The sequence below is a fragment of the Rhyacophila brunnea genome, unplaced genomic scaffold (assembly GCF_057557595.1).
Source record: "Rhyacophila brunnea isolate RB1 unplaced genomic scaffold, BYU_Rbru_1.0 scaffold_15, whole genome shotgun sequence".
NCBI classification, from domain to species: Eukaryota; Metazoa; Arthropoda; class Insecta; order Trichoptera; family Rhyacophilidae; genus Rhyacophila; species Rhyacophila brunnea.
This window is the reverse complement of record NW_028232806.1, coordinates 11291082-11316932: the sequence shown is the minus strand read 5'-3', so window position 1 is coordinate 11316932 and position 25851 is coordinate 11291082. Positions and strand designations below refer to the sequence as shown.

Here is a 25851-nt window from a genome sequence, read left to right as displayed (position 1 = left end):
ACAGGTGCAGCGAAATGCACAAAGTTGCATCACTTTGCCTGGTCCGCTATGCATTTAGCCGAGACACTAAAATATTTTTACAGGGTGACCTACATGTTTTAATCCATATGCAGGTACCTACTTAGGAAAATTAGCATGTACGAGTATGTATATGGTCCTAATAGTAATTTATTGAAAAGGCAAGAAGTAAATCAATGCTCAAAATAAGTATTTTGATAGTACGATTATAATAACATACTTATTCGACTATAAATCCTTCAATATTATTTTGTAATATTGCCATGATTTATATCAGTAACCACAATTTAAAAAAATATAATTTATTGAACCAGTAGCTTACTCGTTAAATGAAAAACGTATGTGTGAATCTCACTTGGATTATTATAATAAGTATGAATGTTTTTGTAGTATCTTCAAGCTACGATTGTACTAAAAAACACAAATTAGGATAACATGTTTATATTATAAAGGTAGATTGTTTTAAAAATAACACTGTTCCGCGTAAGATCATAAAGAATAAACCAGTCTTCTAACTAAATGAAATGAAATTACAATCCATATATTAATTATATTACACTAGTATTCAGTGTTTGAATCAGTGACGGCTTGTGTGGACAGGAAAATATTTCACTAAATGGGAGCAGCACATTTTCATGGCGGGGAAATTAAAGAGAAAAGTAAAAATTATATTATTCTTTAGAGTAGATGTGGCACTAACTAAATGGACGTACTACACAGTTCATTAGATATGATTGTATTATTATAACTATTAACGATTTTAATTGGATTTTTCTATTTCATAAATAATAAAATAATATAAATAATTAAATACTATAGAAACTGAAAACTGGTATGACGGTATTTTGAGTCTGCTTATAGACGGCATTTTACCTTGAGACATTACAGGTTGTCATCTGTACCGCTTTGGCAGCGGTAATTATCTTTTACACAGATGACCTAATCGATTCAACAGAAGATTTAAAAGGAGGCCTTGAAATAGTTATATTACATAATTAATTAATAATACCAAAATTAAAAAAAAACACGCGTATCTTTCACGAATTGAAAATGACAAAATATTACCTAAAGGGGCCAATAACATAACCACCCGAACAGATACGTATTAATATAATTACATATTAATCGCATTTTAGTAACGTAGTAATTGTTTTATTCTTCGTGTATGACCACAAAATGGATCAGTGTCGTGGGCCTCCTATTTCCTAAGTCCACCACTGCTCTTTGGAGACCTCAGTCACTCAATTATCACAGCTTGAAAGCTTTGTAAATGTCTCTCTTAATGCGTCGGTATACTTATAATAATACATGATATTATATAATAATATTACTTTTTTACTTTCACTTATGTACCTATATTATTAAAATAAATATTGCCATACTTCGTTCATAATTATTACTAACTCAATTAAAATTTAATTAGATTAATTATTGCTTTTGACAATACACACAAGACACTCGCGTTATATTAAGAACGTTGAAACTTGAAAGGCTTGGCTAATTAAGAGTTGGATGATGATGAGAATGGATCTAGTACCATACGTTTGGTAGTCCAATACTTTACCATATATAACGAAACTAAAAACAGTGATGTACCCTCCTGTGAAACTCATTCAAAGTAAGTTGTTCATTTGGTAATACAATGTTAAGATTATTAGGCATTGCTTTTTTATGGGTCGTAATAAAACAGAAGTCACCCTGTACTTGTTTTACTTTGATGTATCCATCTGGCGGCGAATCGCAAAACTTTTCCACTCAAAACGAATTTGATGGGCTACCGACATCTAGTGGCAACATCTGTAGTCAGTTTTTTTTTTGCTGAGCGATTTTATTTCATTTAGCTGCGAAGCAAGCCCCCAAGTAGTCGGAGACGTAACATTTTTCCTCGGCGCTGGTTTGTATAAAATCAGTATAATGTAATGTGGGTGGGTACTTTTCACCCTTTTTATTTGACTTGTGCTCACGAGACTGGATTTTTTTTATTATTATACTTAATAAGGTACAAAGGATAGTAATTAAAACAGGTTATACCGTTTTGAAATATAAGTTGTCATTCATATTTAGTGACTCTATAAAATAAGCATCGGGAAAAAAGGGTAAATTATCCTGAGCGGGGTAAAAGTGGAATTTTTAGCGGCAATAAAAACACAAATAAGAAGAATGGAAAGAGCTAGGGGAGGCCTTCATCCAGCAGTGGATCGACCCCAACTGATGCTGATGATGAATCGTGGGTTACGTAGCCACTGCATGTTATTAGCGATCCGTATTCTCAATCGTTCAATAATACGTAACATGTCTCTATCAGGTATTTATTACCTCTTCGAAAACAGATGACTAGACAGAATGAATGAATCAGCACCGAAGAACTTAACGTTGAGAACGCCAGAGTGATGACGACGTAGGGGGAGATCACAAGTCAGAAATACACTATCTACTGAGAATACCACAAAACCTTCTCTCAAAGAGCGGTGATTTTAAATATGCGGAGGTCTGTGTGACTGACAGGTTTGAAGCACCCATTGTTGCCTGTGCGACAAATCACTGGTATAACAATACAATAGTATATATGGTTCGATTATTCTGTTTAAACTAAGATGTCAATAGTTTCAAATGAAGCGACCAGCACCGCCTGCTTTATTGAAAAACGCCACTGCTCTCAAAAGTTGTAATATTTGTATTTGTTCCTTTATTCGCAGCCCTTTATAATATACCGCCCCTAAGTAACGCATGATCTGCCTACCCACTAAGGACGTCACCATACCAAGCAAAACAACACTGCACTGTTTTGCTTGTGGTGTGAGCTTACCGCGGACTCACGTATGCTCACGTGACGTAATGGTAATGTGTTTCTAGCATAACTGGTATTCCAGGGCAAGAGAGGGGGGAAATATTGGAGGCTGTTGGTTCTGATACTAGGCTATAGCACTGATAATAATAACAATGTTTCCAGGAACTGTGTGATAATTACACGCTTCCATTTTTTAAAAACCCTAATGCGATTGTCAATTCTGGTCGAATGCTTAACATGAGATCAGAAGTACCGAGGGCGTTGAAAGAGGCCAATAACGTCGCAAGAATTATTTGATGTTAACGAAATAATGATTGTAATATGTAATTATTTTTTGCGTTAGGTACCTTATTAAATACGTGTCAGTAAGCAATTACTAACACGTGCGTTATTAATGACGTGATTATTTATATTTATTTATTTCATATCGAATTCGATGGAAACAAACCGACGCTGATAAAGGGGTGCGATTTTTTTCTTCCAATTATTTATTTCACGCGTGATAATTCTTATTGCGATTATTTACTATTTTTACTTTCATAATATCGCTCTGCTCTGAACCATGCCGAAAATATATGGTCGAAAATTTATTATTGACCTGTACGATAAAAGGTAATAAATTTAGATTTGAGGGTATTAGTTGCAAAGTCAGTGTGTGACCTCCACGTTTCCAACAGCCTACTAGGTTGGATGTTGATATATTCCACCCACGTGAGGATGAGTATTATACTAGCGAAGAGTGGACGTAGGCTGTTAAGATCCGCAATAAATAGTGCAAATTTTACTTTGTTAGTTATTTATGTAATAAGACTACACTTTATAGACGGTGTTGGCTGTGGACGAACTGTCATGTTGTGAACGTCTTGAATTTATAATTTGTAATGTTCAGAATTCCGAATCATCTGTGAAGTCTGCGGCAGGCGACCACCGACTCCCGGAGCCATTCGTGGTTCCAGTGGAGCAATAGAGTCTGACGCAGAATGCGTCAAGAAGATTTGGAAGAATCATTTCTGCGGAGTGCTGAACCGCCCACCACCTTTGGATCCCTTTGACATATCTGCGGAAGCATTCCCCGAGCGACCGACATTTCCGATTGCCCGCCCACGTACACCGAGATAAAATCGGCTGTGAAAAGGCTCAAGAATAGAAAGGCACCGGGGGGAGACGTACAGACTCAAGTACAGCTTGAGCGCAATCCTGCACCCTATGTTTCATCTGATGACAAAGGTGTGGGAAGAAGAGAGCTGCCCAAGGGACTGGGTGAACGGTGAAATCATCACACTTCTTAAAAAAGGTGACCCTCTAAGCAGCGACAATTACCGAGGCATTACGCTACTCAGTGTTCCGGGAAAGATTTTGGCAAACATCATTTTGATGAGAATAAGGGACCCAATAATGCACGTCCTCACGAAAAACCAAGTCGGGTTTCTACCTGGTCGAGCGTGTGCAGACCAAATCCACAACCTTCGATGTCTTCTCCAGCAGAGCCATGAGCTGAACAGTCTGATGGCTTGCTGCTTTGTGGATTATGAGAAGGCTTTCGACAGTCCGCACCGCCCCTCCCTCTGGATGATACTGGGAGCATACGGGATTCCTCCCAAGATCATTGCCATAATCAAAAGCCTGCACGAGAATAGCGAATGCTATGTCAGAATTGGAGACACTGTCGCGGACAGGGTTGTGTCCTTGCACCGTTTCTCTTTATCATTCTCTTTGACTTCATACTACGGAAGTCAATACCACCCGACCGAGGCATACCTGTTACCCCCACGGTGAAGCTATGCGACCTGGAATACGCTGATGATGCTGTCCTATTCGACAACTCAATCGAGGGCATTCAAGAGACAATCGATAGGTTGCACAACAACTCCTCTTGCGTTGGTTTGAAAATCAACGCGAAGAAAACCAACATCTTGTGCAATAGCATCTGTCCTGATCCAGATTTCCCTCTGATTAGCGATGGACAAAACATCGAGAGCGTCGACAGCTTCAAGTACCTGGAGGTACTCATCACGGGAGATGGCATTTTGCAGAAAGAGCTCGTTATCCGAATGGGAATGGCTGGAGTAACATTCAACTCGATGCGAAATGTCTGGGACTCACGATTGTACTCGGTCAAAACCAAATGCCGCCTATTCGACGCTTGCATTCTGACAGTGCTGCTTTACGGTAGCGAATCATGGCACCTTACGAAGGCTCAGAGCAACCGTATACTGAGCTTCGAAAACAGATGTTTGCGACGAATACTGGGTGTGCGGTGGGTGGTATGACTTTAGGAGCAACCAGGAGATAAGAGAACGCACCAAGCAGCCTCTCATCACGCTGAAAGTAAAGAGGCGACGTTGGACCTGGCTCGGCCACGTGCTGCGGATGCCAGAAGAGAACTTTAACCTGGCTTGCCTGTTCTTCAAGCCGACGGGATTCCGGCGACCTAGAAGGCCGCTAAATACAATCTACAGAGTGTATACGGCAGAGCTACGGGATGCTGGTTTGACCTGGAACGAAGCAAGAAGACTGGCGAGCGACAAGTATTCTTGGAGGCGCCGCGTGGTGTTCGTATGCTCCATCTAAGGGGCGGATATGGCCAAAGAAGAAGAATAATGTTCACTGTGTGTAAAATAAAATAAAAATAAAAATTGAATTGAATTTAAATTTGAATTGAATTGTCCGATTACAGTAATGCTAGGTAGTGGTAGTAGTGAAACAATAGTGGAATCACGGATCAAATTAATAAGATAGAAATGTGAAAGCCAGTCGACATGGATCAAGATTTTGAAGACAGATTAGGTTTATTACTTTATGGCGGTCAGGCCATAAAACACAAGACATACAAAGAGCGTAATATATTATCAATATATACGCGTTTCTTTTACGTTACGAAATTTAATGCAAATTATGATAAAGACGTAACTATTGAAAATAACATACATATTCTATTAAGTTTATCCCATTTTTATCATGGTTGACAATTACTTATTACAGCCTCACAAAGAAGTCAACGCACTTCCAGTCGAGGATATAATCATATAATATCTATACTTTGACGTCAACGGGATTGAACTCGGAGCCCCCAGATGAGAAGCCAGTACCCTGCTATGTGCATTAGACTGCAACATCTTCTTACATATTATTTGGATTGTTTTATTTTATTTATGAATTGGGGACATGGCAACTCGGGTTAGGTTCTAGTAACTACTTTTCAATACTTATCTATTTAAGTGGCATCATAACTACAGGTTTTTTTTATTTTTACAACTATGTTAATTATTTTTAAAGGATTTGTTAATAACGCATAGCACTAACCGACTAACACTTAGTAGCTACAGCTAAGTTAAACTAATATCACTGTTGGCCACATCGAATAGATTTTATAAATATTCTAAGTATACAAAAATAATTGTATTTAGGAAAAAATATTTACATCGAATCAAATTAGCGACTAAATATTTGCACTCCAAATATAATTTGGTCTCTACGTACTCTAAAAGTAAAAAAAAAAATAAACACGATGGTGTGTATCCCGGAATATAAATAAAAGAGATTAAATTGAAAAGTCTTTTTTTATTAGCGAGTGGAGTGAGGAATTTGAGAAATGAAGTAACAAATTGGCGTGAAACCTTCATCCGGGATTATACCTATCTTTTTACTGTCTACATGCATAGTAGTGTGATGCCAGCTTTGAAAAAAGAATTAGGTATATAAAATTCAATTACACGAAATAAGTAAATTGATAGTAGACCGTTATACAACATAATGATTATCTTCTACAGCTAGATCGGCATCTATTTATTTTATTATTTAAGTTTATATTTTTACTGGTGTTAAGGTTTCGCAATAAAAATACAAATGGGTTATAATTAAACAGATTGAACGTACCTACCGCTCTAGAGCTCTAAAGTTTTACATACATATACAATATAAATGGTAGTATTCCTGTAAATATATTATAATATACAACAGATGGATTAAGATTTGTATCTCAGAGTTTGTCGTAGGTACATAAAATTTTGTAAAATGTTAAGTAAAGATGTTGTACCTTTCTAAAGTATTGTATCTTTCAGTATTCTTATAACATTTATCAAATCAAAAAGCCGAAATTCCATAGATATCAAGCATCTGAAATTTTTTAAATCGTGCTTTTTTGGGCGAATTATTAGCTGGCACGTTTTTTTATTTAGCTCTATAACCTTGACCGTATCACGAAAAGGTATCTCATCAATCTAATCAACCTATGAGATCCATAATCTGGTTTCAAAGAAATATTATTGAAAAACAACGTTGAACCCGAGGTCCAGTACTGTTATTGTGATTCTTCATTTATCTAACATTGTATCCGAGTGTTTTAAACTCAGCCACAGTATATAAATCTCAAAGCACAAAAGCGTGATATAAATAAATTTAAGATGCGAAATCATTAACCTTAAGGGGGACGTGCGCCGCGTATGTCAAAATGGAGATTTTATGCTATTTTCAAAGCATGATCCTGGACATTTCTTAAGCGTTGTAGATAATCTATTTATATAATTTTGAAGCCTTATTATCTTTTATATTTATTTTAAACATTTGATGACTGCATAAAGAATTTTTATTGCATAAAATTGTATTCTTTTAAACCTCTCGATCTAATGTTTTAGAATATAGTCATATTTCAGTACATCCGTGTGCAATGGTTTTAAGATTTTTTATATTTATTAATTTTTAAAAATATTTATAAAACTATTAGTAAAATTTATGTCGACATTATCATAGTGAAATATTTACGATAAAAAATTATATTGATAATCTCTGTGATCCCAAATTTGACAAGAATTAGGCATTTTATTATTCAAAAAATGGGCAAGATCTACACATTTAAAAATAATTCTAAAAGTACTGATTATAAGCTATGTTTTCACATTCAAATGTGATAAACATTCTACGAATAATGTTTGCTTTATAATAATTATTGACCTAAGAATAAGGTAGTATTTTTTTGGAAATACGCCATTTCTATTGGCATTTCCCAGTGGCTAAACTACAACATACGGCCGTAGCCATAAATTGACAAACGATAAATGAAGTAGGGAGTAAGATCATGGTAACGCGCGTGTTTGAACATGTACCGTTTTCATTGGTTATGTTTTACTATTAATATTTTTGAACCAGCAAAGAATCGAATAAAGTATCTTAATCTAGCTGCAATCCTAATTTTTGTTTTTCTTTTTAATACCACTACAGGTGATGAAGTCTACTGACGGCAATGACAACCAAAGAAATACACATGTATTGGGAAATATATATCTACAAGAGAATTTTTACGAATTACTCTTTACAATAGTTTTAGGTGATCACCTCAGTAAAACTGAGCTATTTTCGTTAGTTGGTTACTGCACCTTTTCCATTTATATGTAAATTTTTCTGACGAATTTAATTTTTGTAATACTACGCTCGAACTTTCTCGAAACTATACAATTTACAATTAATGTTTCCATAATACCCACACCTTTTGTTTTAAGGCTATCCTAGTGTCGAACCCCAGGTAATATATTGTCATACTACTACTAGTGATAATCGATTGAAATATTAAATAATAATATAACTAAAGAATGAAGTTTTTTAAACAATCACCAGTGGTGGAGGTGCCGTTGTGGTCTTCTCAGAAACAGCTCTCTGGGAGAAATTTATGAATAGATTATAAGTTACATTTTAGAATTCTTAAAGCTATTTAAATAAATATACTTACATACAAATTAAACTTTTCTAAAATCCAGCCAACTCCTGGTTGTAAGACCGTCAGAAGCCAGTTTTGGCGTAATCCTTCGTCATCTAAAATGCATCCTTGAACATTCGGTAACATCCACTTTTGAAAATATTGCTGTAGATTGTTGTGTAATGATTTTATTATCGACATTATATACTTACCAGAAAATCGCAAACTGATTTGGCCCACTGCCCCATTTTCAGAAATAAAATACTCAATGTCACCCTGTAAATCCTTTAAGTAACAAACATAAAGATGCAAGCACACATTTATTTTATTTCATAAATGTATTTATTTTTCTATCCACGTAACATAGTAAAAAAAGATGATGTTGTTAATAGGATGCTTCAATTATAAAATATTTAAAGTCAAGTAAACACAGAAAATTAAGATAACGAAACATTATTATAATAAAAATTACGAATATTATTAAAAATAATCACGATGAGAAGGATGAATCTATGTTTGTCAGCACCATTAGTTATTTGTAGTCGGTTTCTTTTTCGTTAACAGCTTTGTGACCACTCTAAACCCACGTTCTATTTATGATGACAGAATTACAATAAAAAACTTTTGTTACTAGATATAGCCCATGGTGGCCGCGCGGCTTAATTGTTGGAATATCACGCCGTGGGTCCCAGGTTCGAATCCTGGGTCTGGCAAGTACCTACACATATTGTTTTACAATTTGTGCGTGAGTCAGGGTATGGACCTAATAGGTTGAGCAAGTGGCTGACATCCATTGCTCGTAAAAAACAAAATCTGTTAATACAAACCTCTACTCTGTGGAGGCCCATATGATCTTATTAAGATCGGATATGGTCGGAAAAAAATAGCCCATAATCCAGGATAAAGTGCAAGTAGGTATCTTCCATAAATTTAAATATCTCGTTTTTTGAAATACTTTTGTGTTCAAAAAGGGTTTAACACCAAATCATTCAATCATATTTTCTTCTGCTTTCTTTTTGATTCTACCGTCCTCTTATTTATATTCAACGCCTCCCAATTACTTTCGAGGTCGCTACCGCCTCCTACTTTGAGAAACACTGGTATTTGCCTACACATACATTGTAATGAAACGAGTTATACAGGTAGATCAATTAATTATAACATTTTATTGCAATATTGTATAACTAGATAACAAATAAATTTTACAGCATCACGTGATCGGTGGAAATATACTCCAGGTCTTTGGCTGTCACGTTACGTCGCAGCACTGTTCATCGTCATCAACTTCATCAGTCAGCTTCTTGGCCATCAGGGCAGCGCCGTAATTGCCACTTCCTGGATTCTCGAAGATCAGCTGACCTTCGCTTACATACCGCTGATAGTATATCTCGTTGTGTTTCTCGAACCCTAGGGCGATGGCCACCTCTTGGTTGAAGCCTGACGCGAAAATGCCAGAGACTACTTGGATGTGGGCAGCACAGGCAGATTGGATCGCGCTTTTGTAGAGGGCTGTTGACAATTCTGAAAAAAATATATCATGATTATTCATGGTGGTTTACCAACTTACGCTGCATACAAATAACGACCACTTGTCGGTGCGACAGGTCACGGGTCAGATGTTGATTACACGTAATGTTTTTGGCAGGGTAGTGGTGAATTTAGTGACGTAGAGGCCCGACGCATTGACTGATGTTCGCCTCCAATAAAAAAATAATCGGGTAAATAAATCGGGTCATCCTACCTGGTCGCCACAGAGGCCAAGTTTATTGCTTTTAAAAATCTGCGGCGTCATTCTATAAACGGAGAAATATCTTTACGTATATCGTTTGACAGTTTTACATTACTGATTGAATTTTATTAATACTTTTTATCTGTTCTCCATGGTCTTCTCCCCCAATGGGTAATTTAACTTAAAGTAAAGTTAACTCAGTCAAAGCGCACTTGAATATGTAGTGACCTCAGCCTTGCGTAACTGCTCGTGAGACATTCCCAGGCATAAAAAGTTGGTGATACTTCACATTCAAATGTAGGGCATCGTGGTACTGGCTCGATTAAGAGCGAGTGTGGTGCTGGACGGTTTGATTAGGAAGGGTCTATGTTTGCGTTGTCGAAATAATAGCGAGAGAATGCACTAACCGCTTTCTTTTAGTCATATTCAATATTCGCTGCAAGTAACTATTTTGGAAGCTTCATATACTATTAATTGTGTCGCTAGATTTAAAAATCAGCCAAGTCTATAATAGATGAATAGGAGAAAAACAACTTTTGTTTTCTCAAATACACAGTTACAAGGGTGAAAGTTTATATTATTTTGAGTATAGAATATTTAAATTAATAAATTCCACATTTTGATAATGCAGAAATGTTAGAAAGCAGTAGTTCTTCAACAATTCACAAAAAGGTAAAAAATACCTAAAGGTGGACTTGGCTGATTTTGAAATGTAGCAACACAATTGTTCTGAGTCTTTGTACGTTGCGATGATTTGTCAATGAAAAGCAGCACCGTCATAATGTAAACGTTTGACAGACGATCGAACAGGAACATTTTGTTGGCTATTTAAAAAAAATACTCTCATGTAAAGATGATATTTTTGACCTAGCCTAAGCCCGAACAATATAGATTGAAAATATGGTATATTTTAAATTAATAATATACACTGCTACAACCTTATGAATGTTGTTATAAATTATTTCATAAACAAAGAAAAACATGTTGAATTTTCGACAACAGCAATTTCTGTTTTCACCATTACCATAAACAATCTCCGCAAGATTTCGTGTGAAACCGATATCTTAATACTCTATCAGGTTACACAATGTCCCCTCCCCCGTTCACCCCGCGACGACGCATGTTTACCAACACACAGATCGATTAATTAAGCGCCCCGGCTAGGCGGGGGAGATTTGCGAAAGTAGTGCCACGGTGACGTCACGTAGGATGATTTGCACACAATATATCTGTCAACGGGATTATCAGCCGTATCCATGGTGACCCCGGTGTCAATATTGGACCGTGTATCTTGTCGATTGACACATATACACTGACAAACTGTAAGTCAGTCATTGTTTGTATTGGAGTCAGTAAAATATATTTGCGTTATGTGGGTTTAATTTGAGCAGAGATCGGAAAACTGCGGCTCGCAAACCATACGTAGCTATTTGGTGCTTATAATTTATATATATTAAATATTTTCAAAATACTATAAATGAAACAATGTCTCCATTATCATTAATAATTTTAAGACAGCTATTTTATTCAGAATATTTGTAGTATTTATTTATGGAATTCAGAAATTTTAACCGATTCTAGCTTTACTCTAGTCTTACTTGGTTAGAATAACTTATTACCTGGAAGTAGTTTCGCTAAAAAAGGGAGACTTTGCATATTATGTATGGTGCTAGAGCCAGTAATAACATACAAAAAATCAGCACTCGTGCTTACTATGCTGCGGCTGCCATCTTGGAAAATTGCGGACGATTTTTAGTTTTCCAATTAAGGTTAAAAAACAAAAAAAAAATATAAATAAAAGTTAAAGAAAATTAACTTCACCATAACCCTTTTACCACACTCCTACGGGATATTTCAAATATCCTTCCACTAAAGCTCAGGCACAGCACGAGATAGACAGTTTTGATTGTTTATACGGCTAACTTATTGTAATAATTATAATACTTCGATACAAACATACGAAATACTACCCTCGATAGCCACCGATAGTAGCCGATAGCAGTCTTATGTATAGACTAGATGCGCTGGAGTGACGAACTCCGATCTGATTTTGAACCCAGTGGTAGAACTCACAGGTCTCACAAATCCCCTGCAAATATAACGTAGGTTTAAGCCGCGTACCCTGGAGGGATACCTAATACCTGCATAATGAAATTCACTGCCATCTAAAAAGCTGACGAAAACGCGCTAGCATGGATTGAGCATGTACCGGTGCCTTACTAGTACTCACCGTTATTTTGACAATGTGATTTTGTATTTTTGACTGTGGCTTAGTTTGAATATATATATAGCAATCATCTACACCTGCACTATACAGATGAATGAATGAAATATTGTGACGAAAAGAGATTGCTTCTATGGTTCACTGTATCCACATTTAACAGTAAATAATAAATATAGGTAATTGTATGTACAAAAGTGGCGAAGGGTGGAGGAAGGCTGTTAAAATCCCACATAAATAATGCATGATAATCATTGTCAGTCAAACGTATTTGTTTTCATTGAACTAAGACTACAATGTGTAGATAGTATTTATTAATTTTTAAAATTCAATTAAAACCTGTCTAATCCAACCCATAGTAGATAATATTAGTAAAAAATAATCGTTAATCTATAAAATATCAAAAACTATATCATTAAAACATACATAATTTGAAATATTTTATAGATAGTAAAATAGTTTTTATCGATTATGGTTTGGTTAGGCAGGGCTTAATGGATTTAGACAATACTAACCAACACCATCTAAGCGGTTCTCGTGGTGCAGTGGGTAAGGCGCTGGCCTTCCACCTGAGAGTTCTGGGTTCGATTCCTGGCGAGGACACAATATATATGTGTTTTTCTCAAAGCCTGGGTGTTCGAAATTACTAACAACCAAGCCGAAAAAGCAAGGACATGGTTATTAATAATTCTAAAAAAAAAACAACATCTGTAATATATATTCTTAATTCAACGAAAACAAATAAGTATGTCAGAAAAGGTGTAAAATATTTTTGTCAGATCGTCCATAGTATGCATGCTTATACTATTTTGGTTTGTTATAGGCAGGGATTCATTGAATTTTAAAAACTAACCATTACCATCTTGAAATTGTATTTATAGTTCAATGGAAACAAATAACATACATAATTTTGAAAAACACTTTCTGAGAGAGTATATCATAACCAATAAATAAAATATTTTTTGAAAAAAGTAAGCCACCCCGACGGGGAACGCCTCATCCGTCGCATTTACCAATATGCTACGCAGTGACATACTAATTGCGACAAATTTTAATACCTACTCATCAGCGCTCTTCCAAATCAAGCTACTTTGGCAATCGATTTTTGTTTCTTAAATCAAAGTAGATACCTATTACTTCGATTACTAACCGACGTCGTGGATTTCTCCAATATTTTTTATGATGTAAAAAGGTTATAATTAACTATTTCTTTTATTCAACGAATAAACATACATAATTTTGAAAAACACTTTCTGAGAGAGTATATTATAACCAATAGATAAAATCTTCTTTGAAAAAAGTAAGCCACCCCGACGGGGAATCGAACCCTGTATCTCCCGGATTTTAAATTGAAGATGAAAAGATAAAAGCGACAATCTCTATTGTTATGTACGCTAATATTATTGTAGAGATTTGCTTCGGTAAACGATATCCACTATCAATACAGAGTAGGCAATAATTATTATTGTATGCATAATGCATTATCCGCATTATATTAACAGCAGTGTATTAATCCTAAACAATTAATGGCGATTAACTAAGTGCCAGTTTGTATTGATAATCTGTGACGTATTATATATTATACGTCAATCAATACATTATAATAGTAATATTGTTATGATTGACCGTAACTAATCAATATGTTGTCACTTATTAACATAATATATTATATCCATTGATACAACATAATAATATTATAGCAAATAATTGTATTCTTGAACATACATAATTTTGAAAACACTTCTGAGAAAATATATTATAACCTATCGAAAAAATCTTTTTTGAAAAAAGTAAGACACCCAGCACGAATCGAACGTGCATCTGTCGGACTTCGCGCCCATGCTCATAGACCACAAAGCTATAGGCGTCATGCTTAATTGCTAAAAACTTTTACTATTTGCCTTTTTAATACCTGCTTATAAGCGCTTTCCAAATTGAGTTACGGTACGCGATCGGTTTTTGTATTCTAAATTAAAGTATTTATTACTTTAATTACTAACCGACGTCACGGATCACTCCAAAATTTTTTGTTGTAACTAACTTGAACATGCTAATATTTTTTTCGATTAATTCACAAAATTTAAGAATGTATCATTCTAATTATTTAACATACTTACATCATTTTGAAAAGACGTATGAGAAAATAAATTATATATTGATCTAATTAGAATATAATTAGAATGTTACATTCATAAATCTTGTGAATTATCCCTTGAATAAAAAAAATGGTTAATACAAATTGTATTCTTCTTCATTCTGCAGATATCCACTACGTCAAATCATATGTTTTCCTCATTCAATTCAATCAGGCAGTTCTTCTGGTATCCGTTCATCTACTTCTACTACGTCGTCTCGCTCGAGGCTCTCATACTAGAAAATTTATTGCCAAGGACAATCTTTTTTCTTTGAAGCAGCTGATTCGCCAGAAAAATTTCAAACCACTATTTTTAAAATCCTCACTTTATTTGTAAAAACCAAAATTATTGAAACTGAGCTATTTCATATTTATCATTCTGAGAAAGAACTGTATATTTTGTCGGTTTTCTGACGTCACATTGTCTATATACCCCCTGCAACCTTAAATCATCACACTATAGGAGACAGTGATGTCATGAATATAGAAAACCCTCTGGGTTTTACTAAATAAAATATATACGAAAATATCGTTAGATATAGTCGCAATTTAAGTGGACATACCTACATTTGCCTTCGAGTCTGGATTTAATCAACTGAAGATAGTGACTTACTTATTAAAATAAAAAACGTGTATTTTTCCATTCGCAAGAAAATCAATCGGCTCGACGCCCCACTACAGAAAGGTTCCAACACCGGATTGTCTCTATTGAAATTGCTCTTGTCTTATTCATCTTCGTTTATATTATAATATAATATAATTCGAAGCAGTCTCTGGGACGGCGCCGGGGGGAAGGGAAAATAAAATTGCTTTTCGATTATAAAAAATTGTCTGCCTATGCAAATGGCCGTCGGAGTACTTTGCAGTTTTCACAAGATGGACAGAAAAAAGCGCCAAAGAAAGTTTAAATTTAATTTAATTTACCACACGTATACGAATAATATAGTATAGAATAATAAATATATTTTTGAAATACTAAATACTGATATCCATCTCACAAATAAACGCTCATCAAGCATGCACCCAGTGACGTTCCGCGGGGGTAGGCAGGCTATGCGTTGCATACGATCGGCAGATTATAATAAAGAATAGAGAACGAAGGAACGGATGCAAATATTACAACTTTGGAGAACAGTGCTGGTTTTTCACGAAGCAAACAATACGGTCGCTTCATTGTATCGACTTCTTAGTTTAAAAATCGATCGATGCTTAAAAATATAAAAATACTGATAACATAACCGTTCTTGTATTGTAATAAGTACATAATTATTGTAATCTATAATGGCAGCCTATTGCGCAGGAAACTTTTTCAAAAAAATGTATCCAATATTGTCAGTGCCACAGACCACAAACCACGTACAGAAAACCATCACTGTTTGAGAGTAGGAATCGTGGAAATTCTCTAATTCTACCACTGAGAATTATGGTACCTGTACACGTGCATGTATTTACTTGCACCAATAGTGTGTATTTTAAACTATCGCGATAATAACTGTTTACACGTAAAAGTGTTGACTGCCTCGCCAATCTCATTCTTCGAGAGTAAACGATACGCGATGTTGTCATTTTATGGTGCTATTCGACAGGCCGTGAAAATCTGTTAACCTCAAAATGAGTCTGCGCGGTGTAGTTCGGTTTTTTTACCGACAGGTTCGCTACTGTCGTTCTACTGCGCAGGCGCAGATATTGCACGGTCCAATTGTCGCGTGAAAATTCAGAAGCTTCTGAACTTGTTTGATTCGTGCATGCAATCTTTGTTTACAGGTACATTTTTTTGTTATGGCCGCGATAACCACCGTCAGCAGTAAATCCATACACGTGTAAACGGGGTATTAGTGTGTATGTCAATTTAAAGATTTTCGGTGTATGGTGTAACCAAAAATAAATAATAAAATAGGCAACTAACTAATGCGCAGTAAATATGAAACTAGAAATGAAAAGGGGCGACATTCTAAGTCTGTTCAAGGGCGGCACTTTGCCTAAGGATGTCACTGTACGCATCTTAGTACTATGAAAATGTATACTCTCGAGGTCACCTCCGGACACCAGGACACATGCCTTTACACGCATCTACTGTATATTGTGTACACAGAACAGATAATAAATAGAATACCGATAGGCTATATTCAATACGCCGCATCTTGATGCAGGGTTTTAAATGTGTGAGTGTCCTACGAAAATGAAGCACGCATTATGCACGTGCATTAGTGTGTGTAATACACCAACATTAAATGAGCGTAAATGCATAAACCGAGAGCAGCTTTTAGTATTCGACGTAAAACGTATTTTTGACACGTGTGTAAGTTTAACCCAGATTCTTCCTTACTCGAGTCGGTTACCTGCTATCGCCTTACCCGTTACGTATTTCAGTTCCCATTATTTCTGAGTTCCCTGATTGTGTACCATGTTTTTCAAATAAACACTGTTAATTGACATAAAAATCGTCTTTATATACTTGAAACCGACAGATTCACGTCTGCTGACCAAAGAATTAAAGTACGGTGCTCATTTCAAGACTTCACAGTTCTCCATTCACACCATATAAAAAAATATGAAGTGTGTTATTTAAAAAAAGATGATTTTTTAAATATTATGGTTGAAATAAAAACTCGTTTATATTAAAACTATTATTATAATAATATGCAAATTCTATTCGTCATGATTATTATTCCAAAAATGCGGATAACTAAAAGTTTTTTTTTTATTAAATTTCTTCAGACCTCTCGGTACGAGGCGATGAAAATTTTCATAGTTTCAGGAATTCTTCAAGACCTTTGCGACGAGCGGTACGGGGAGGGGAGGTGGAGGGAGATTTGCGGAAAATGAGGGGGCGTGGGGAAGGAGTCGCGCGGCTGGAGGTTAGGTGGATTGTTTGAACGTTAAACACCTGCCACCAATATCAAATTCAAATTTAATAGTTTGATAAAATTCTGGGTGCGTAAAAACCCACTGGAATTCCGGAATATTAATGCCTCTGCCCCGGCGCCAATGACGTCCGTCAGAATTTAAAATTGCCAAACTTGATCCGAAAAAGAAAAAAAAAAGAAAATTAAAAAAAAAAATCTTGTGCAGCTCGCTTGTTCTCGCTGCGGATTAAATTCAAATACTAATGAGTATATCGATCTTGCTAAGCCTAAAAAGTTTAAGGGATTTATTTGAAAACTGAGATATTTATGGGTTTAAACTGTTTATAATGTCATCTTCAGTCTTTCACAAGGCTCAAAATGACCAAAGCGCACCGGAGCACCGTTTCGGTTCATACAATCTCCAAAATTATCGCTTCATCTCGTGGAATAAAATACTTGACGTCTGAGCTAGATAGGCTATATAACAAAAAATCTAACACACTTATTTTTATAAAATAAACATAAAGTTGGATAAATAATATGTTAATATTTTCGTAAATTTATCGAGCGTTCCGGTTCGTAAATTTTTCCTTTTTGAGCGCTGGACTCTTCCAGAAGTGTGTCGGTATAAGTATGTATATTTTTGGTAGTACCCTATCGTAGGGTATAATATATAAGTTTATGATGAATTTAATAAAATTCTTATTTCAAATTGTCATTTCCGCCTTTTTTGAATAGCAATCTCGAACTTCAGGGACAAGGTCAATCATCTTGAGCTATCTTTAATTCGTAAAATTCCAACTACTAATGGCGTAATATGGCATAACTGGCTTTTGAACTAATAAACACACATATTAGTTTTTTGCTTACGTTTTGTCAATAATATTGACGTAAGAAAAAAAAATATTAGATTTTTCAGAATAAATTTTTTAGAAAATATAATATATAAAATACAAGGTCGATTATATTTAGGCCGTGGTATTGAATTGCGAATTACGATGGTAGTACTGGTAATTGATTATCTTCGAATGCAATGCGGTAACATGTTAAATTTGCTAATTAAAAAAAATCGATTGCATATTACGTTCAAATTATTACCATTTATTTCAATATACAACAATAATCATTTTCTACAAACAGTTTGCCAGTTTTCTACGTATTGCAGATGCCAGAACTCAGAAGAGAACCTCAACCTAGCATGTCTGTTCTTCAAGCCAACCGGATTCCGACGTTCTGGAAGGCCGCTAAATACTATCTATAGCAGTGATAACGAGCCTATGGCATGCGAAATGATTTCGCATGGCACGCGAATGTTTTATTTTGAAGACAAAAAAAACTTTAAATTAATTAAATATTAATTTTAAAAAAATCACAAAAATACATATAAATATAAGTATCTACTTATATATCTATATAATATTAAAACGTAATGATGACATAGCAATGCGTATTTTTGTCGGTTTTATTAATAAAAAGACTAAATCAATAAACATAATGAAATGTATCGGCTGTCATTCAAATATAACAGCTGCTTGTTTTTTTGCCACAAACATATTTGCTAAAAATGAAAAACCGTTCAGCCATGAGGAATATAATATGAAAAAAGCGTGGTTTCTTTCTCGATTTCTTTAAATCTAACATTGAAAACAAAGAAAAAAATATTCAAAGGATAAAAAATATATCTTCGGCTAGAAAATGGTGAAAGATAGAATAGTCGTGGACCCTGAAGGCAAGGGAACGGAAAGCAATTGATGCCTTTTAGATATGGTGTTGGCGCCGAATGCTTCGTATTTCTTGGACGGAGCACATGACGGACCAGTCAATCATACAGAGACTGCAGATAAAGGAACGGCTCTCGACAATATGTCTGAGACAAATTCTGTAGTTTTTGGACATATTGTCGGGCTCGGACCGGACAACCTGGAGAGACTCGTGATTTTGGGTGGCCTCCAGGGCAGGCGAAGCAGAAGAAGAGCATCTGCGCGCTGGAGCGACCAAGTAAAAGAGCTGACGGGGGCACCATCCATTCTGCCCTGAGAGAAGTGGAAGATCAAGAAGGACTGAAAGTCTTGGTCGCTCAAAGGATGACGAAATTCCAATGTGGTCACGATCCTCAGCCATGAGTGTAAGACCAAGAAGAAGAGAGAGAATCTCAAGAACCCAATTTTTATTCATTTTAATAGAATTTTAAAAACCATTTTTTCCACCAGGCAGTCGAAAAACAATATTTGAGAAATTTTGGCACGCGTACGTAAAAAAGTTCGCAAACCCTGATCTATAGAGTATACACGGCAGAGCTACGGGGTGCTTGTATGACCTGTGGGTCTATTCTATGCTTATCGACCGCTAAAGTGATAAAGTGAAAAATATTATCAAACTTAGGGTAGGTTTGTATCAAAATATTAGCACTTATTGTAACAATTACACGAAGCCGGTTTTTATTGTTGCAATAAGTGCTATATTTTAACAGCACCTATCTTGCTGCTGTTAAAATATCGCACTTATTGCAACAATAAAAACCGGCTTCGTGTAATTGTTACAATAAGTGCTAATATTTTGATACAAACCTACCCTAAGTTTGATACTATTTATCAATTTAGTGTTCGATAAGTATAGAATAGACCCACTGGAACGATGCAAGAAGACTGGCTAGCGACATGGATTCTTGAAGGCGCCGAAGGCCGAAGAAGAAGACAGAAAAAGAATATAGCTTCTGAAGCTTTAACAAGTTGTATTATAGTATTATGAATGGAGTTGAAATTAACAATAGAAAATATTTTACATTATCCAGAGATTAAGATAGTTGAATTAACAATAAATTGTATTTTTTACTTACACAAGCAAATTAGAAATAATAATTTAAATACTGATACAACTAATGGCGGAATTAAAAATTAACTGAACATCTTATAAACAATTTAATAAATCTTTCCATTTACTATGAGTATAATTCCTTCGTGTTCAATTAGCCGATTTTGGGGGATTATTAAGTGGGTAGTATAACAATATAATGAAATGAAATTTCCAAAAGATGGCGTTAATTTAAATTCAAATCATTATTATTCTTGAGAAAGAATATTATTATTATTCCCTGTTGAAAATTATCCGAAAATATCTCCCAAATATGATGTCTTCTTGAAAATTTAAAGTAGAAAGCTAAGTTAAAGTAAGCTAAGTGAAGATTTACATATTATTTATATTTAAAGATTCTAAGGGAGTATTTATTACATTTACAATCATGATACAAATATTTATATTGTGTTTTGAATAGGTAAAATTATTATGTTATGCTTCGATTAATACTGCTAAATAAAAAGTAAACGAATTGACGATAGGAGTTGGTTCGGCGAGTAGACAACCGCTTAACAAGTGCGGTCATATTGTGGTACACAGGGACGGTTTCCCTAAAGTTTGCCACAGTATCACAGTATCGCGTATCACAGTTCACCGTGAGATAGATGACAATATAGTATTGAGATCAAATTCAATTAAAAATAAAACACTTTCAAAATACGTAATATAAACCACTAGAATACAAGAGAAAGACAGAAGAAAATATGTAGGTAAATGAATTAGAAATACGGTCATATTGTATAATTTATTTACAATTCTCTTAAGTATCAAGACGTATCTATCAAATGAATGCTATTATTGATTTTATTAAAATTGGAACATTGCTCTTTGAAATGCTCTATGAACAACGCTTAATTTTTTGATCTCAATACTATACGGCCATTCTGGTAAGACAGCTTACGGTAAACGTTGTTCCGGCGAAATTTAATGCATATAATAAAATTCATATGTAGCCCAGCGAGTTCGGAAAATGTATGCGACAACGAAAACTTAGGTACCTAACATTTAAGAATGAATAAAGCTAAGAGATGCCTTCATTCAGCAGCAAATCAACCCCGGCTAATGATGATTATGAAAAACGTTTGCGCCCGATAAAAGTAAAGTAAAAATCTTCAATTCAACCAATTACTATGATTTTTTCATCTGTTTTTCGAAATCTCATGACTGGGCACCGTGACCTGGATGATTTGATCATCGGAAAGCCTTATTCATGACTTGTGTACACTCTCAAGGCCTGTATCATTGAAAGATTTCTTGATTAAGTCTATCTACCGAACTAGAAAGAGCTGTTCTTCAACCTGACTAGGGATTCCAATCCCGGGATCCCGAATCCCGAAATCCCGAGCTATTTTGGATACCTATGAATCCCGGGATTGATAAACATAATCCCGAAACTTTCAGGATTGATTTTTTTTATCAATTTTTATGGAAAATAAAATAAAAACGAAAATATAACAAAAAATACTATTAATAACAAATAACTACATTTATTTTGAAATAAACTGAGTTTGAATGAAGTTTGATTTATACCCATGTGTAAGTTGCCGATTCATTTTATTTTTTCACATAAATTAATAAAAATGAGAAAGAATGGAAATAAACAATGCTTCGCACTATTAACAAAGTAATTCCACCATGATCTCATACGTTTTACGGCAGTTTCATATTTGGCTGACTAATTAGATTTATGAAGCGAAAAGGCCATAAGTACACCATGATTTGCTTTACTATTTTAAATCTCGCTAACACATTCATGAAGTCTTTACTATCAGAAACAGCAATCTCCTGTTAAATTCACATTATTATTTATATTACAATATTATTTACTCCATTAAACTTATGTATTTCCAAGATTGAACTTATACAATATTCAATAAATGTCTTAAATAGTATAAATTATACCTACTAGATTTATTTTTGACCGATTTTATCAATGTTATTTGTAAATATAAAAAAATTATATTAACAATGGAAAAAAATGCCAATCGCAGGACCAGTCCCGGGATCCCGAGATTGTCAAATTGTAATCCCGAAATCCCGGGATCAGAATTTTGGCTCGGGACTGGATTCCCTAAACTTGACCAAATACTATGAGTTTTTCGAGGATATCATCTTTCCCTGCCGGTTATCTGAGTAAAAATTTGGACAATTCAGTACATGCAAACAAAGACGAGTCAATTTAGAATCTGGGGCTTGCTGATGATTGACCCGTTTGTCAGTTTCCTTTATACCTTATTGTTGATACACGATTCAAAATCACAAAAGATGGTCACTAATATTCACGAAATTTGATAGTACTTCGGACGCATTGTTGTCAATTGTTGGCATGGTTAGGTATGGTATATGTTGCTTATTCGGTAAAGAATATTTAACATCCATTTAAAATAAAATCCATTTTAGAAAGAAAATACACCCGAACTACTAGTTAAGATCGTGATAATTAAGTAGTATGCCCATAACTTAATTGGAAAAGCACACTGACGCGAATCAAGCAGTTACAGGTTCATGTCCCGTCCGGTGTCACATTTTCAAGTGGGTATATGCATGAGATATTTTCAAATTATGTACATATGTTCAATATGTAGAATGTTACATTCTCAAATCTCGTGAATTATTCGTCGAATAAAAGAAGTGGTTGATTAAAGAATATTTGTTAGAATCCGACGGATGGATGTGAATCTCGCTTAGTACTCATATTTTTTTTAAATTTTTTTATGATATATTATGTGTATGTATGACTGATATATTATATTATGTGTGTACAAATATAATATAATATGTATTATGTAAAAATACCATTGGATATGTATGACCCAGCCATAGAATTCGAATTATGGCTTGCTGTGGACATTAATAATGGGCGATTAAACACTACGAAAGAAAGGTAAGTTTAAATTTTACTCCTAATACGAGAATATAAGACTCCACGGAATATAATTAATAATTGTTTGTCATTTTCACAATGCTTCGGGTCTTTGCATTGGATAAAACACAGATTGAAAAAAATAACATGTATTTTTTGTCAGACGCGGAACCGAATCCACACCCACAGCTTCATGACCGTGCTCTACCAACTATGCCACCATGAGAAAAAAATACTACTGAATAAATAATATTTTTTCAGTGTTTCTAAAACTGGAAATATCAATTCCGGTGGAAGATTTATTTAAAAATAGTTAGTATTTTAGAGTTGTGTCTTTTATACATATTTTATTCTTAACAAGCTAGTTTCAGAATACACTATTGATACTGTTAAGGTATCTATTTGCCTTATGTGGGTGGTAAAGAAGATGAAGAAGAAGTGCGGGGGTGCGCGGGGACGTACTAACTAAGCCTCCGGAGGAGAGGGGGCGGGCTGTACCCTGCCAACTGAAATGTGTAATTTATTTAAAGCATTCTTGGGCAGACCACGCGTACAGAATGCCTCAGAATTTAAAAAATAAACTAACATTTAGTATAAAAATTATATTTAAATTAAACTGAAATGGTTACAGTCTACCCCGCGACTGCCAGGGTAGTGGCATATGACACCCCTCACCGAGATGTGAATAATATGAATGGCGCACTGCAGAATATGCTCGTAAAGCATCAATCCCTGTTAGGGAGGTGAACATGGGTGGGAAAATGGGAAGGAAGATTCAAATACACATGCTCACAAATGCACATATAAACACATTTGTTTGACTCTCAACGCATGTCCACAGCAAATAGATTGTAAAAATTGGCGCGCTTTAATCAAAACAACATTTTAATAGATCCCGCGTCGCTACTTCCGATGGAACAGTATTTTTTCCGCATGTTTATTTGCGAAAATTTACACATGTTTGCCATAAGTATGTGACGGATTTTATGTAAAACATTTTAAAGAGATTCTATACGGTTTTTTAAATCAGTTTTATATAATGCTTATTTATTTACGGGGCGGTATACGTATGTCGGTTTGGACTAGGTTAAATAATCAGGACCAGGGAACTGAAATACCTAACATGTGTGGAGAGGCAACCAACCGATCTCGAATGTGGAAGAATATGGGATAAACTTAAACACATGTCAAGAATATGGCAACTGCTCCTGGTTTATGCACTGACGTTCATTTAATATTGGTGTATCGAAGGTTTCACACACACTATTGCACGTCTATGTGTGTTTGATTTTCGTAGGACACTCACATATTTAAAACCGTGCGTCAAAATGCACTGTTTTTGGGATATAGCCTATCGGGATTCTATTTATTAATCTGTTTTGTGATCAGAACACAGATACATATTACATCATTATTATTATTGATTGAAGTAGTACATAACTAGCAGTCGAGCCCAAGAGCATGGTCAGTAGGGAATCCAATCCCGAGCCAAAATTCTGATCTCGGGATTTCGGGATTACAACTTGACAATGCCGAGATCCCGGGACTGGAACCGGGATTGGCATTTTTTTCCATTGTTAATATAAAATTTGGTATTTGGTATTGTTGGTTTGGTAGTGTTATTTTTAGGTTAACCTAACCAAACCTAACCTAACCCAACCTAACCTAACCTAAACTAACCCAAACTAACAAATAATCCAGTTTTTCGGCTATTTTCAAAATGTGTTTTCCGCTGTATTCCTGATAACCGGAGAGTACCTAATTTTTTTATATTTATAAATAACATTTATAAAATCGGTCAAAAATAAATCTAGTATAATTTATAGGTACTATTTAAGACATTTATTGTTAATATTGTATACGTTCAATCTTGGAAATACACAAGTTTAATGGAGTGAATAATATTGTAATATAAACAATAATGTGAATTTAATATGAGCTTACTGTTTCTGATAGTAAAGACTTAATGAATGGGTTAGCGAGATTCAAAATAGTAAAGCAAATCATGGTGTACTTATGGCCTTTCCGCTTCATAAATATAATTAGTCAGTCAAATATGAAACTGCCGTAAAACGTATGAGATCATGGTGGAATTACTTAGTTAATAGTGCGAAGCATTGCTTTTTTCCAATCTTTCTCATTTTTATTAATTTATGTGAAAAAATAAAATGAATCGGCAACTTAGACATGGGTATAAATCAAACTTCATTCAAAATCAGTTTATTTCTAATGTAGTTATTTGTTGTTAAAAGTATTTTTCCTGTTATATTTTCGTTTTTATTTTATTTTCCATAAAAATTGATAAAAAAATCAATCCCGAAAGTTTCGGGATTATGTTTATCAATACCGTGATTCACAGGTATCGAAAATAGCTCGGGATCCCGGGATTGGAATCCTTAATGGTCAGTAATGGTTAACCTTAGAATAATATTGTTCATAACACGGCAATAGTTCTGGATTTGATAACGGCTACTAAATTTGTCATCAATATTTAACAAAAATAAACACGATGTTTACACGTAACAATGAGAATAATAATTGGACTTATAAACTCAATTTCGAAAGAAACATCTCTACCTGATTTATGGATCAACGGCGGTCCAGTTTGCTGAGCTCTGCTGTATGTACACAGATTGAAATGTAATTTAATCAATAATTACGATTGGAGTACTGTGGAGGCTATCATGTGCACCATCCGGCGTTCATACGG

At 34.8% G+C, this 25851-nt stretch overlaps 2 protein-coding genes across 2 annotated transcripts in view; both read right to left on the bottom strand.

The window, feature by feature from the left end:
- The window catches only part of LOC147074911 (E3 ubiquitin-protein ligase MARCHF2-like), a 43752-nt gene extending 35009 nt beyond the window's left edge, over positions 1–8743 (bottom strand). Inside the window, 1 exon segment of the mRNA XM_085943233.1 lies at positions 8708–8743. Within this exon segment, the coding sequence (XP_085799359.1) occupies positions 8708–8743 (36 nt within the window).
- Positions 8744–9635: 892 nt separating this feature from the next.
- The window catches only part of LOC147074910 (uncharacterized), a 62993-nt gene continuing 46777 nt past the window's right edge, over positions 9636–25851 (bottom strand). Inside the window, exon 5 of the mRNA XM_085943127.1 lies at positions 9636–10016. Coding sequence (XP_085799253.1) covers positions 9745–10016 — 272 coding nt within the window. The 3' untranslated portion in view covers positions 9636–9744. The remainder of the gene's footprint in view (positions 10017–25851) is intronic.